Here is a 12,500-nt window from a genome sequence, read left to right as displayed (position 1 = left end):
AAAAATTGATAAATGATGTCTGAGAGACAATCAAGCCTGTTTAGGAGCACCATGATTTTTTCATGTCCCAACAAATGTAATCGTTACATACAAATACAACGTAACTGACTAACATCTTGTTTTATTTTACAGTTGAGTTTGAGTTTAGGTTCCAATAGTGCAGTTGATTTGCTTTATGCATAAAGGATTTATGGGATTTGTTCCTCTGGTCTCTGTCTCCACAGGAATCTGCTGAGACGATGCTGAGACGCTCTCCGTCGGTGAGGTTCGTCCCGTCCGGGAAGTTCACAAACCCCCGGTAGGCCTGCTTTCACTGCTTTATTTTGATTGGATGATGCCATGCTAATGGGCGGGGTTTGCTGGGAAACGATAATGCAATCACAGCTGCAGTGCTGAACCAGAATCATGAACCAGCATGAATCTGAAGGAAAAAAACCCGAAATAATAATTATAGTTTGCATAAAGAAAATGCAGCCCATTTTAGGAGCAATAAGATATTTTTCTGTTTTCATGACCTCAAATTAAATATGTATTCTGAATTTACTGTATCTGACTTCTGCATTCATCTGATCGTCATTTTACAGTGTTTTCAGAATAAAAATCAGACCAGTGCCACATGAAAGTCAAGAAATTACAAAAAATATAAACTCATAATTAGTTTGTGAGGCAGAAATGAGCTATTTTCTGTGGATGTGTGGGACTTCAGATTCATTACAGGTAAATAGCAAGCCAGTTTATTGATATAGCACATTTTAGACACAAAGTGATGATGTAAAATTGTATTACACTAATGAAAAACTAATGAGAAGGAGAAACATTATAGTCGTGATAATTAGGGACAATTTCGCAAAGCGTTGCAGAAAGAGAAGCTTCTTTATGCAAAATACTTTATTATTTGATTTTGAGATGAAATACGATTCACCCATGTGTATTTATAGTTTAATTATTGTTATTGTGCTTAGTGGAGGGGCATATAAATCAAATTATTTCTATAAAAACATGAGAAGTATAGAACAGTAGAAGATAAGCGTGTGCTTTCGTCTCTCCGTATCTCTTTATTCTTCGAGGAGGCGTTTGAAGGCAAGTCAATATTGAGTTTGGCTGTGGACAGAATTCCTGAGCTGGAATCAATCTGATTGGATGAGCAGGTGGGGGCGGGGCTCGGCGCTGCACTCCTATTGGCTGTGACTGGTGACCATCACCTTTACACTTGTTCCTCGCAGAACAGACAGAATGTGTGTGTGTGTGTGTGTGTGAGACTCTGTAGAGAAAGACAAACGACTGGCTTGAGATTTCTCTGATGCAGGACGGAGGAATTTCAATTAAACATCCCTTTCCCAGAAAGATAGCGTTTTATTCAGAAATCTGACTGAAAGGTGATTTATCAAGAACAGGAAGAATCCTTTCCTCTCAAAAGATGGAAGTGATTCACTGAAAAGCCTCTCACACTTTATAAATCTAACGCACCATTACCCTTCGTTAAAACTCTCATGTATCTGTTAAACGCACAGCGATGCAATGATTTACAAACGTTTGTTCATTTAGCAGACGCTTTTATTCAAAGCAACTGAGGGACGCAACGAAGCGCTTCATCCTCAGGAGACAGAAACATGAGAAGCCACGAAATACAAAGTTCCCAAATTAGAAGAAGAGGAGAGAACAGAGCCGAAGCTCCGCTGTCAGCGGCTCTCAGGACCCTCATCTCTGCAGATGAAAAACAGACCCCAAATCAAGAGAAACAACTCATTATCTGACAGGTTCAACTCTTAAAGGGGTCGTGACATAGATTTCTTTTTATTTTATTTTTTTTAATATGTTCCTTGAGGTTTACTTATAATGTCAATAAAGTTTTTTTTTTAACAAATAAATATGTGGAAAAATGATTATTTTCAACCCTCATTCCGACCCTCTGCTTTCTGAGCTTGATTAAATAAATGCTTTGTACCATTAAAACATCCTCCTCATTATAAACAAAGACCTCTTATATGCCAAAAAATCAAGGCAAATTTGATGTCAGGACCCCTTTAATTTAATGTGAAATCATTTAAAATCAGTCATTTCTAAATGTTTGCATTGCATATTGCACTCTCATTACCGTTGCATTTCAACAGAATATATCAAGATTTCACATTTGGTTGGTGCAGTGATATTTGGTGATTATTTTCTCACCGATCTTCATCTCCAAACATTCTGATTGTGTTGAATAGTCAGTGCACATTAATATTCTGTGTTGCGAATGCATCAGTAACATCAGTTTGAGTCTGAAGCAGTTTTTGGTGAGAACGAGCCGCACGTTTCCCTCCTCACACTCGTTTCTGTTCTTTCTTTTGTTCGTCTTCCTCCAGCTTTTGTCTAGACTCGGAGCACACGGAGTGAAAGCGGATCCGGGCTCAGAAAGGTCCAGAATACGAGCGTTGGGCAGCTTTGTGATGATACGAGTCGTTTCAGATAAAAGCGTCGGCTTAATGTAAAGCTTACGGTTGGTCATGTGATCAGAGCTCATTAAACATAATCTTAACATGTAGGAATCTTAACAAATGACTCACACTGAACTTTAATAATTTGTGCCAGACGGTTTATCACATTATATTACTGGGCAGTAGAAGCCAGAAGTCACAAAGAGCTTTATTACCAAGTATGTTTACACACACAAGGACTTTGACTTGAGCTTCTAGCGCAGAAGAAAAAAAAAAGGAAATATAGCAAAAGAACAGGACATGCTGACATTGAGTTAGAAATAATGATTTTGATGGAAATGATGAATGTGTTCTTCAACCTTTGCCTTGATGTTCAGATATACTAAAGCGTGCCATGCTCCCTTGTTTGCTCCATCAGTGCAACGGTTCTCAGCTGTGCAACACAATTGCAAAAGGGTTTTCTCATAATCAACTAATCTTATAAAATGATTAAGTTGAATTAATTATATATAGAGAGTATATTTTGATGAAAATAAGCATGCTATGATAAAAAAATTTTTTAGATACCAGTGAAGTTTCACAATTCTCAATTCTGATGCTGCAAGAGCAGCTAACTAATACTAGCTTACTAATGTAAGTGAAAACTTCTTCAGTTATTGAAGACAAGTAATTGAATAAAAAGAAAAGATCACAAACAAGAGGACAAATACTAACAGTGTAGTATTCAGCTAACAATCTAATAAATGTGTGCTGTTAGATGCATATCCAGATATTTGTGCAGAGAGTGGAAGCTGAAGCGCTTTGAAGGACATGGAGGCACCGGCGCGATAACTTATTTTTTTCTTAATAAGAGTGAAAACTTAAAATACGCCATAATTTTTGCTTGTAAAGGTAAGAGTAATACATCATTTGGAACTGCAAAGGGTCTACTTTTATTTGTGTGCACTCACAATATCAACAAAACGTTGTGATTTTTTAAAATAAGGAAAACAAACAGGATGCCCTTTCTGCCGTCTCGGTTTTGAGCAGGAGCGCTTCACAACGATGAACTGAAACTCAGCGAATACTTGCCTCACAGACATGATAAATATATTTATGGAATGCTTTAAATTATTTTAAAACGAAATATTTCAAATCGAAAACAAAAACTTTCATCATGTAATCCGTAAAATATTTTTCTCTAAAGGTGAATCCAGTGAGGAGGTGGTGAGATTATCAACTTCATCTTTGTGACACTGACTCAGAAAACACTAGTTTATTAACAAATAATTTGAATATCTCCTCACTATTTTTTCTTTGGGCCGCTGTGCCAAGATTATGTTTGCATGCAGTACAAATAGCCTAAGGCGGCATCTTAGTGCCTCCTTGAAAAATGAAAAAGATTAACGTCATAATATTTTAAGAATGAAGTCAAAATTACGATAATAAAATCATTGAAATGTGAAGTTAATGTGAAAATTCCATCTCTGCCAAAAAAAAATAAATAAAAAGTCTGTAGCATCCAACCTGTCATTCTTAACATTTAACATGAAAAACAGCAATAAAACGTAGGCTTATTGATGTTTTTTGAAACTTGAACTGAAGTGAATATAGTTCTCACTACAAATTAAAGAGCGTAAAAACATATTTATGGTGTGTATTTGATCATAAAATTGACATTGTACAATTTTTATTATTTATTTTTTTTTGCATATGGGCCCGGGGCTGACTTGCTACGCCACTGTTCCAAAATCACACTGGTTTAAAGTTGTGCTGGAACGTGTGTGTGTGTACACGAGCGTCCGGTGTCAAGCGTGGCTTTGCTCGTGGTTTCCATGGTAACAGTGCGTGTGTGTGTTTGCGTGATCAGAGCTGTGCGAGTCTAAACCGCGTGTGTTTGGTTCTCCTGTGATTGTTGGACTGAATGCTGTGAGGGAGGGTTACTCTAACATCATGGGTCTGATGGATACGAGTGTGATTGAGTTCATCCCAAACCCGTCCTGGAGTCCTTCACTCACTTATTAGACGATATCATGTGTGTGACACCGACAGAGTCTCATGCAAGTTTTATAATGACAGTCCAGCGCTGGTGATGTGAGCGGGTCATTACACACACACACACACACACACACACACACGTGTCCCCGCGGTGCTGCTCGCTGTCAGGCTGCTGTAATTAACGAACACACAGCGTCGCTGGCCTGTCAAACTCTAGCTGTTGCCATAACAACAACATGGAAATGAAGCTCGCCTTAATATTTTTACATTTCTAATCAGGAGAGAGAGAAAACCAATTTCTTTCCTCCAGCAGCGATGTGCTGTATTAGCACTCCTCATCACGCTAAAGTGACGGATCCAGTTCTGTCAGTAACTAGCAGCACACTACAGACAAAAACACTGCTTTTCATGCATTTTTCTATTTTGATATTTTGGGCTTTTTGGCTTTACGTAAAGTTTTGAAAGAAAACATCCAAAATACACATTTAAGTCTTTATTTTATTGCACATTATCTATTTGCGTCTGTAGATTTAAATTCCAATCCATATCTTTAAAAGTTTGTTTCTCCACTACAGACACCGATTCCTCTCTATATTCTGAAGGTTTCTTCATATTTAATTCACACTGATTTATACAACATTTTACTTCTAAAAAACATGGTGAAAATGTGTGTGTTGACAGTATTTTCTGATTTATGGAGTGATGAAAAGAGAAATTCAGAATCTCCTCTGGAAAAACTTCAACTCTTAAAGAAGAATTATGAACCAATGCTCCGATTTCTGTTCTGGAAATGAGTGCATATTTCATTACATAATGTTGAATTTGCATATTTAAACATAACATTTCAGAAAACATATTGTACACAAAAGTTTCTTCATTTTTACTCCATTCACTTGTCCGGACTAAAACTATAAGTCTGCTTGTGTTGTGGTGTAGGGACGTGTTTCTATAAGTGTCCATCAGAATCTGACACTTGGTTATTTACACAGTGACCGTGATGGAAATAAAGAGCCAAAGTCGGTCATTACTCAGCGAGGGACTGACAGCTTGCTTACATTCATTGATTTTCATATGTTTTATATTCATATCTTTTGAAATGTTGATCTTATCGAACCGATTTGTGTCATTTGATCAAACAGGGTTTAATATTTCAGAGGGACACAAACCAAATTACACCACAAAACATCCCAGAAATCATTAGATCCAATGATAATAGAGGCTTGTGCCGCTGTTACCCTCCAAAATGATGTCACTTCCTTTAGGATGAAGTCATTAAGAACTGGCTTTCATTAGCTAAATGGATTCTGCATCTCTGTTTGGAAGCGGAGAAGCCATGGACTTTTTTTTGTATCAGTAGCAAAGTTTAAGAAGTTGTCAAATGAAATACTGCATTTAAACTGAACATTTTATGAGTTGCAGAACAAATTAGTTTCACACAGGATTGGTCTGTAAGGATTTGGAAACCTACATTGAGAGAACAATTGCTTCTGTAAACAAACCATTGCATCTCTCTTCAGTGTTATGTAAGATTATCTTTTTCAGACATTAATTTGACTATAAACAAATACTTGTTTTGAATATTCTTATCATATTGAATGAAAAAGGGTGCAGGAAACTATAATTAACATTTTCATTTATCCACTCTTAAGACAGACATGATGAAACTGCTTTCGTGTGTGTGTGTGTGTGTGTGTGTGTGTGTGGAGTACAATGCGTCCTCTGTTTGCGTTTCTGCTGCTGTGATGAATGTATTCATGTGAATTGTCCTGCGGCTCTGTGTGTGTTTGGATTCTCAGTCGAATCTCCTCCGTGTGCCAGAATCGTCTCATTGACCTGCGGCCTTGAGCGCCACCTCCAAACGTTTGGGATTAGTTACAAATGAATACAAACCTGTTTCACATTTTCTTGCCAACTAGAAACGTTCTTTTCTCTTCCTCCTCTCGGCCTGTGATTCCAGCTAAAGCTGTTGGTAAGTCTTCTGTCTTAGCTGAGCTGCTGGCTTTGCTTCTGGAATGCCTGAACTCATGAACCTTCTGTGCAAACGCATAGTCTCTCCTCGGTCTCTCTGTTGAAACGTGAGTCTTTTTGTTCATCAGAGGTGTTTATTGTTTAATTGTAGTCTGAACCACACTGCAGTTGCAGATATTGCTGCTTGGACACTGTTTTCATGCATAATTATTGAGTTTCAGCAGCACTTACTTTATAACAAAACGTACAGTTTTATTCCCATCTATATTCTAAAGGTTTTTACTGAGGGATTTGTTCAAATATCATTCTCACTGATTTATACAACATTTTATTCCCCCAAAAACATGCTGAAAATGCATATCGTTTAAAGGCTGTGAGTTTGTTTCTTCCACTTACACACACTTACACACACCAAAACCTACAGTTTTATTCCTCTCTAGATTCTGAAGGTTTGTTCATATTTAATTCACACTGATTTATTCAACATTTTTTCCTAAAAATGGTGAAAATGTGTTTGTTTTCTGTCTGTTAACAGTATTTTCTGATTTATGGGAGTGAAAAACTTTTAACTCTATGATGTCAACAAAATCAAACAAGAATTTTGAACCTGACTTCATCCAGTGTTCAGAATTTTGCTCTGGAAACTATATTTAGAACATCTCTAGACAGACTTTGAAATCAGGACTCTTTAAGGACTATTTCATTCCCTGAATCCACTTATAATGTAAATAATTCAGTTCACGTTTATTTGTATAGTGCTTTTCACGATTCAAATCATTGCAAAGCAGCTTTACATAAAATTAAAGTTTCTTTGTTGTATTTAGGAGTAGCTTATTATTGTCCATATGGCAGAAATGTACAGTAAAATCATGCAGTTAGTTTATGACATGTATTCAAATGGACAGTGAACACTATCAACAGCAATGATTATATGTTGCGATCAAACTTATAGCCAAATTTGGTAGTTTTGTGTGTTGGTTCAGGATTGGCATCATCTCTTCTCAGATCTTCGTAAGCGTTGGATCCAGACTGAAGCTTGTGTAACTCCAAGTCACCTTGGGATGCTCATCCCGTATAATCAGTTCAAATTAATCAGGGGGGAACTTTCTGTCATGAAAAGTTACAGTATATTTGCATAGTCAAGAGTACTCTTATTTCAAAACATTAAGAAAAGACTGGTGCATTACGCAGTTGGTAGAAACTTTCATCTCACAGTGCATTCAGGGTAAAGATTTACTCAGAATGTGTGTTCCATGAGAATCAGACCCACAGCACTGGGATTACTTGTGCCGTGCTCTACCGGCTACAGGATCTGTCTGGTGTCACCAACCACTCTTAAAGTCTAATAAAGTCTCTCTGTATCTGTGCAGGTGAGCTCTGTGTGACGAGCGTCCATGACACCCCGTTTCGCCGCTGAAGCTCCCTGTCTGAGGGAGCGTCTCATACCAGCTGCCCAAATGCTGGGTCTTCACTCCTATCCCCCCGTTCCCCATTAAACTCCCTCACCAGACCATCCCTGCCACAGTCACCATACTCATCATGTCAAGCCGAAGGAAGTCGTCCCACCCCTGTGTGCTCCGTGCAACCAATTTCACTGCAGAAGACTCCATGGAAATGGATGTTTCAGTGAAGACCGTGTTGGGCAGATATTCACCTGTGCCAGCAAACGAAAACTGCACATCCCTGAATGATAAGGAAGAGCAGCAGTCCGAGGGGGGTTCTGCATCGGAGCAGAACTTTAGAGATCATGAGGAGATCCCTCAGTCCGAAGGTCCAGTCAGTACACTCTACCTTTGTACCATCTGCAATTTCAGTACCACCAAGTCTGACTCCCTCTCATGTCATAATAAAGTTCATCACCCCGGTGAGAGCCGTTTTAAGGTCAGGCATATCAAACTGGATAGCCAAAGTATCCTGGAGCAAACCATTGAGAGCGAGAATGAAGGATCCCTTTCGGACACCATATATGACTCGGGACTGTTTGGAGACTCCAGCAATCCAGAAGGAGAAGAAACTGGAAAGACACGAATGGAAAACAGCAGCACTTTGGATGTGGAGAAGGAGCTGGACAGTCCAGTGCTGAATGATGAGATCAGAGCTGTGAGTGTAAATGGTACAATCATTATTCCAGAGCCTACGAGTCACGTAACGCCTCTGCTTCAGAGACCCCCCAATCTCAGCACCTCTCCAGCGATCGCCGTTCCTCTTCACAGCACCAAGTACAACCCCATATTGGACCGCAATGTCACCCTGATCACATCGTTTAACAGATTCCCATATCCGACCCACGCAGAGCTCTCCTGGCTCACTGCTGCCTCCAAACACACCGAGGAGCAGATCAAGGTATGGTTCACCACCCAGCGTCTGAAGCAGGGCATCACCTGGTCCCCTGAAGAAGTGGAAGAAGCCCGTAAGAAGATGTTCAATGGCAGCATAGCACATGCACACCAGATCTGTAAAATCTGGCCTTCACCATTTGGAGAACCATTCAACCCTTTTCAAGCTACTTGTCATGGATTTGTGCAGACCAGCCTTGCATCAAACATCACAACTGCTAGATCACCCACTACTTGTACGCCTGGCATTGCTACAGCAGTCCGTCAGACGCTTAAGCGCACTTTAGGAACTCCACTCTTGGCTTCAGAGGTCAAACGTCCATCTGTAGACCCCAAAGAGAGTCTGCGCATGCCCCCTCCACCAGCTCCACCTCCAGAAAGACTCATTATCGCTTCTTCTCCTGGGCTCTCAGAGACCAAAACATCTAGCCCTGGTTCTCTGGTGGCCTCAGACATGAAGAGACCTGTTGCTGCACATTTTGTCCCACCTAAAGGGAAACCCCCAATGACTCAATCTAAAGAGAAGATACCTGTGGCATTTCCTTCAGAGTTGCCCAAAGAAAGACTTCCTTTGTCACCCATAGTGTCCAGCAATCCCAAAAGATCTGTAATTGATCAGCAAATGAGCAATCATACTCCAGCCTCCACATTTATTGCTAAAAACAAGTTTGGTAATGGTGTAACCATGCCCTTGGCACCAGCTGTGGAGACCCCACAAGAGAGTAAGCCAATGATCATGCAGACTCCATCGTCCGTGCCTCTGTCCTCGTCCCCGACACCAATCCTTCAGTGTAAGTCTATAGAGCCATCAGCTGCTCCAGCATTCCCAGGCTTCAGTAGTCCGAATGGCAAAGAAATGCCCCATGGGGATGCTAAGCACTGGTTTTTTGATCATACTACAAATTCCCAGAACAATTCCCTGAACTCGTATGTTGGATTTGCTTGTCCAGTTCCCACTCAGTTTCCTCTGCTAGAGAGAGTGAAGGACAAGAGTCCAGGGCAAATGAAGCTTCTAGAGGAAAGTTTTCAGAGGAACGGTTTCCCGTCCTATAATGAGGTCGAACACCTCGTCATCACCACTAGACTGTCCAGAGAGGAAATCGAAAGCTGGTTCTTGGAGCGCCGAGCACTTCGAGATGATTTGGAACAAGCCCTGCTGAACTCCATGGGCTCTAAACGGGAGTCCCAGCAGACTCTCCTCAATGGAGCTCAGAGACGTCCTGGCAACCTTTCCTTCAGCCCCGTGCCTCCAGTCAGCAAGTCTGCGAACCTTCTCAAAAACGTCTTTGTCCAGAACCGATGGCCTTCGCCTGTAGAGTTCAGGCATCTGGAGATGCAAGCGCGGTTGGCTCGCACAGAACTTGTCCGCTGGTTCAGAGATAGTCGGCTAGCTCAGCAGGGCCGCATCCTAGACCGGAAGGAGATGTTTGGAGAGCGGAACGTCGCAACAAAACGACCGCTGAGAGAAGACAACACCAAACCCAGCAGCAACCCAGAGATCGAAAACTGGTTCAGCAACACTGGGAGCAATGGACAGCCGGTTGGTGAGGGCAGAGAGGACTGTGGAGGGAACACATGTGAGCTGTTCTCAGACGCAGATTAGAAGACAGAAGGTACGTTTAAGGATGAACAGAACGGTGCTGCACATGCTGTTGTGACAAAAACTCTGAAACCTCGGTTGTGTTAAAATACGATTGAGGTTTTATAGCTTAAAACCAGTGTGCATGTCATGAAAAGTGAAGCCAAAACATTTAAATCGCCATCAGGTCATAAATCCCGCGCTCTCTATAAACGAATAGGAATTAAGCTGAACTAAAAAATCTAATTACACTTCAAACAAATTTTTCCCAAAGATGGTTTTCATCATTTTAGGTCGCTTTTATCACACTGATGTATGTTCAAGTGTTGGTTTTTCTAATGAAGTTGTTTTTTCTAGTAAGTTTGTAATTTGTCTTAAAGTGACAGCACTTTTTTTAATATTAATCAAACCGCAAAAACAAGGAAACCACTCACTGCTCTTGTTTGTAGCTTTTGCAACTTTAATAAGGATTCATTTTTAATTTATACATTCAAATATGCAATGTTATTTTACATTTGATTACTTTATTCAATTTTTGTACCTAAAAAAAATGTTAGACCTACCTGAAAAGCACTGTTTATTTTATTTGTATCTTTGCTCTATTGTATCTATTTGTTCTGTTGATTGTAATTAGATTATTTGTTCTGATTTTCTTTGTTTTTATTTGAAAATATAGTCCTTTTTCCCCTAGAAATAGCACGAGCTGTAACTTGAATCAAATGATGGCATGACCGTGGCCACACTGGGATGTTTTGGCTTCATTTTTCTATATAGTGGAAGGAAGTTCTCTATCTTGTCCATTTTTTTTTTTTTAGTCTATGGTTTAAAATCAAAGCATTTAAAAGAAGTACATGCACCAGCATTCCCTTACTGAAATTATTTAGAACAAAAAAGTTCATTATTGGAGCTGTTGTAAAAAAAAAAAAAAAATAGTCCAGGACTACTGTTCTAGGTAGATGAACTTCTGCTTAAAGTGATTGTTCCCCCCAAAATTGTACTGTATGACTAACTGACTTCTGTGAAACACAAAAGAAGATAGTTTGAGAAATGTCTCAGTTTTTGGTCCATAGTGAAAGTCAATGGTGTTTAGTTCCCAATGTTCTTTTTTGTTCCACCGAAGAAAGTCGTACATGTACACAAGAGTTACTGCCAAGACCATGCTGCAGTTTTACCTGTTACTGTACATGATCAGAACACACTCAAAGATCACAGTGTAACTTTACACACACCGAGAGAGCAAGTGATTTTATATAATGCTTCAGTCCTATATTTTGGAAACGGTGTTTAAATTATTTTCAGTGGTAGTCAACATTATTTGCCAAATGAGACGGATGGGGCTTAACTTGCACTGAACCTGTAACATTCTTCTGAATAAAACAATGATAATAATGATGGAAAACAATGACCGGAGGTCAATCTTCAGTGGGAGATTTAATTACTATATTTCAATATATAATATTTTAAAGCATGAATTCACTTTCCGATGAAATGTGTGTGACAGCTGATGTTAAACGTACACGCATTCAGTCGATTTGTGGCCTGACCTGTTTGTGATTTTCCCTCCTCAGGTGAGAAGCGGCTCGTCACTGTCGCTCATCGAAGTGCTTTAGGAACCACGGATGTCGGACTGGAGCATTGTGGGAATGTTGTTGTAATGTTGTGTGAGTGTTGTGTGTATGTTTTGGAACGCACTGAGGAACGTGTGCGCTGGAGTACCTGCAAACATACCTTTACTGCAGATATGCTGCAGATCCGTACATTTTTATGGCATATTTTGTTACATTTTATAATGGGAACAAGATTTGGCTGTTTTTTAGTGGACATTTCTTAACCGTCTGCCAGGAAGCTTCTCTGCGACAGCCCATGATTCTTCTACTACAGACGGGACTCTTTATTGACAGAGTCATGATTCACTCTTCTGCTGGTGAACACACACACACACACACACACACTCGTAATGAACTGTTTCTCTGCTGTAGTGTATCTGCATCTGTATGAAACGCTAACGCTCTCTTCACACACAGACCTCCGCTGGAATCCAATAAAATGCAGCCAGATTTATGCTGTTTGTTTGAGATGCCATTGCTGTATGATAGGCCACATGAAGCTTGTTTCCCCTTGTTTTGTTCTGTAGATTCACTTCAGTCTCATAATAGCAGATCCTGATGAATCTGAGCGACGGAAATGTCTCGCAGACGTCTGGAACACCCAACACACGAGCAG

General features: G+C 39.9%; 1 protein-coding gene across 3 annotated transcripts in view; it reads left to right on the top strand.

Annotated features, from left to right (window-relative positions):
• LOC131526430 (zinc fingers and homeoboxes protein 2) overlaps positions 1–12,500 on the top strand; it is a 17,315-nt gene that overhangs the window by 3,197 nt on the left and 1,618 nt on the right. For all 3 annotated transcript variants that reach the window (XM_058754747.1, XM_058754746.1, XM_058754748.1), the window contains exons 2-4: positions 225–298; positions 7,733–10,311; positions 11,846–12,500. The exon at positions 11,846–12,500 is cut by the window's right edge and continues 1,618 nt beyond it. In XM_058754747.1, coding sequence (XP_058610730.1) covers positions 7,902–10,301 — 2,400 coding nt within the window. In that variant the 5' untranslated portion in view covers positions 225–298; positions 7,733–7,901 and the 3' untranslated portion in view covers positions 10,302–10,311; positions 11,846–12,500. The remainder of the gene's footprint in view (positions 1–224; positions 299–7,732; positions 10,312–11,845) is intronic.

This window comes from Onychostoma macrolepis, chromosome 19 (genome assembly GCF_012432095.1).
Source record: "Onychostoma macrolepis isolate SWU-2019 chromosome 19, ASM1243209v1, whole genome shotgun sequence".
In the NCBI taxonomy this organism is placed as follows: Eukaryota; Metazoa; Chordata; class Actinopteri; order Cypriniformes; family Cyprinidae; genus Onychostoma; species Onychostoma macrolepis.
Note: the sequence above shows the minus strand (reverse complement) of the source record. Positions and strands in the feature narration are given on the sequence as shown.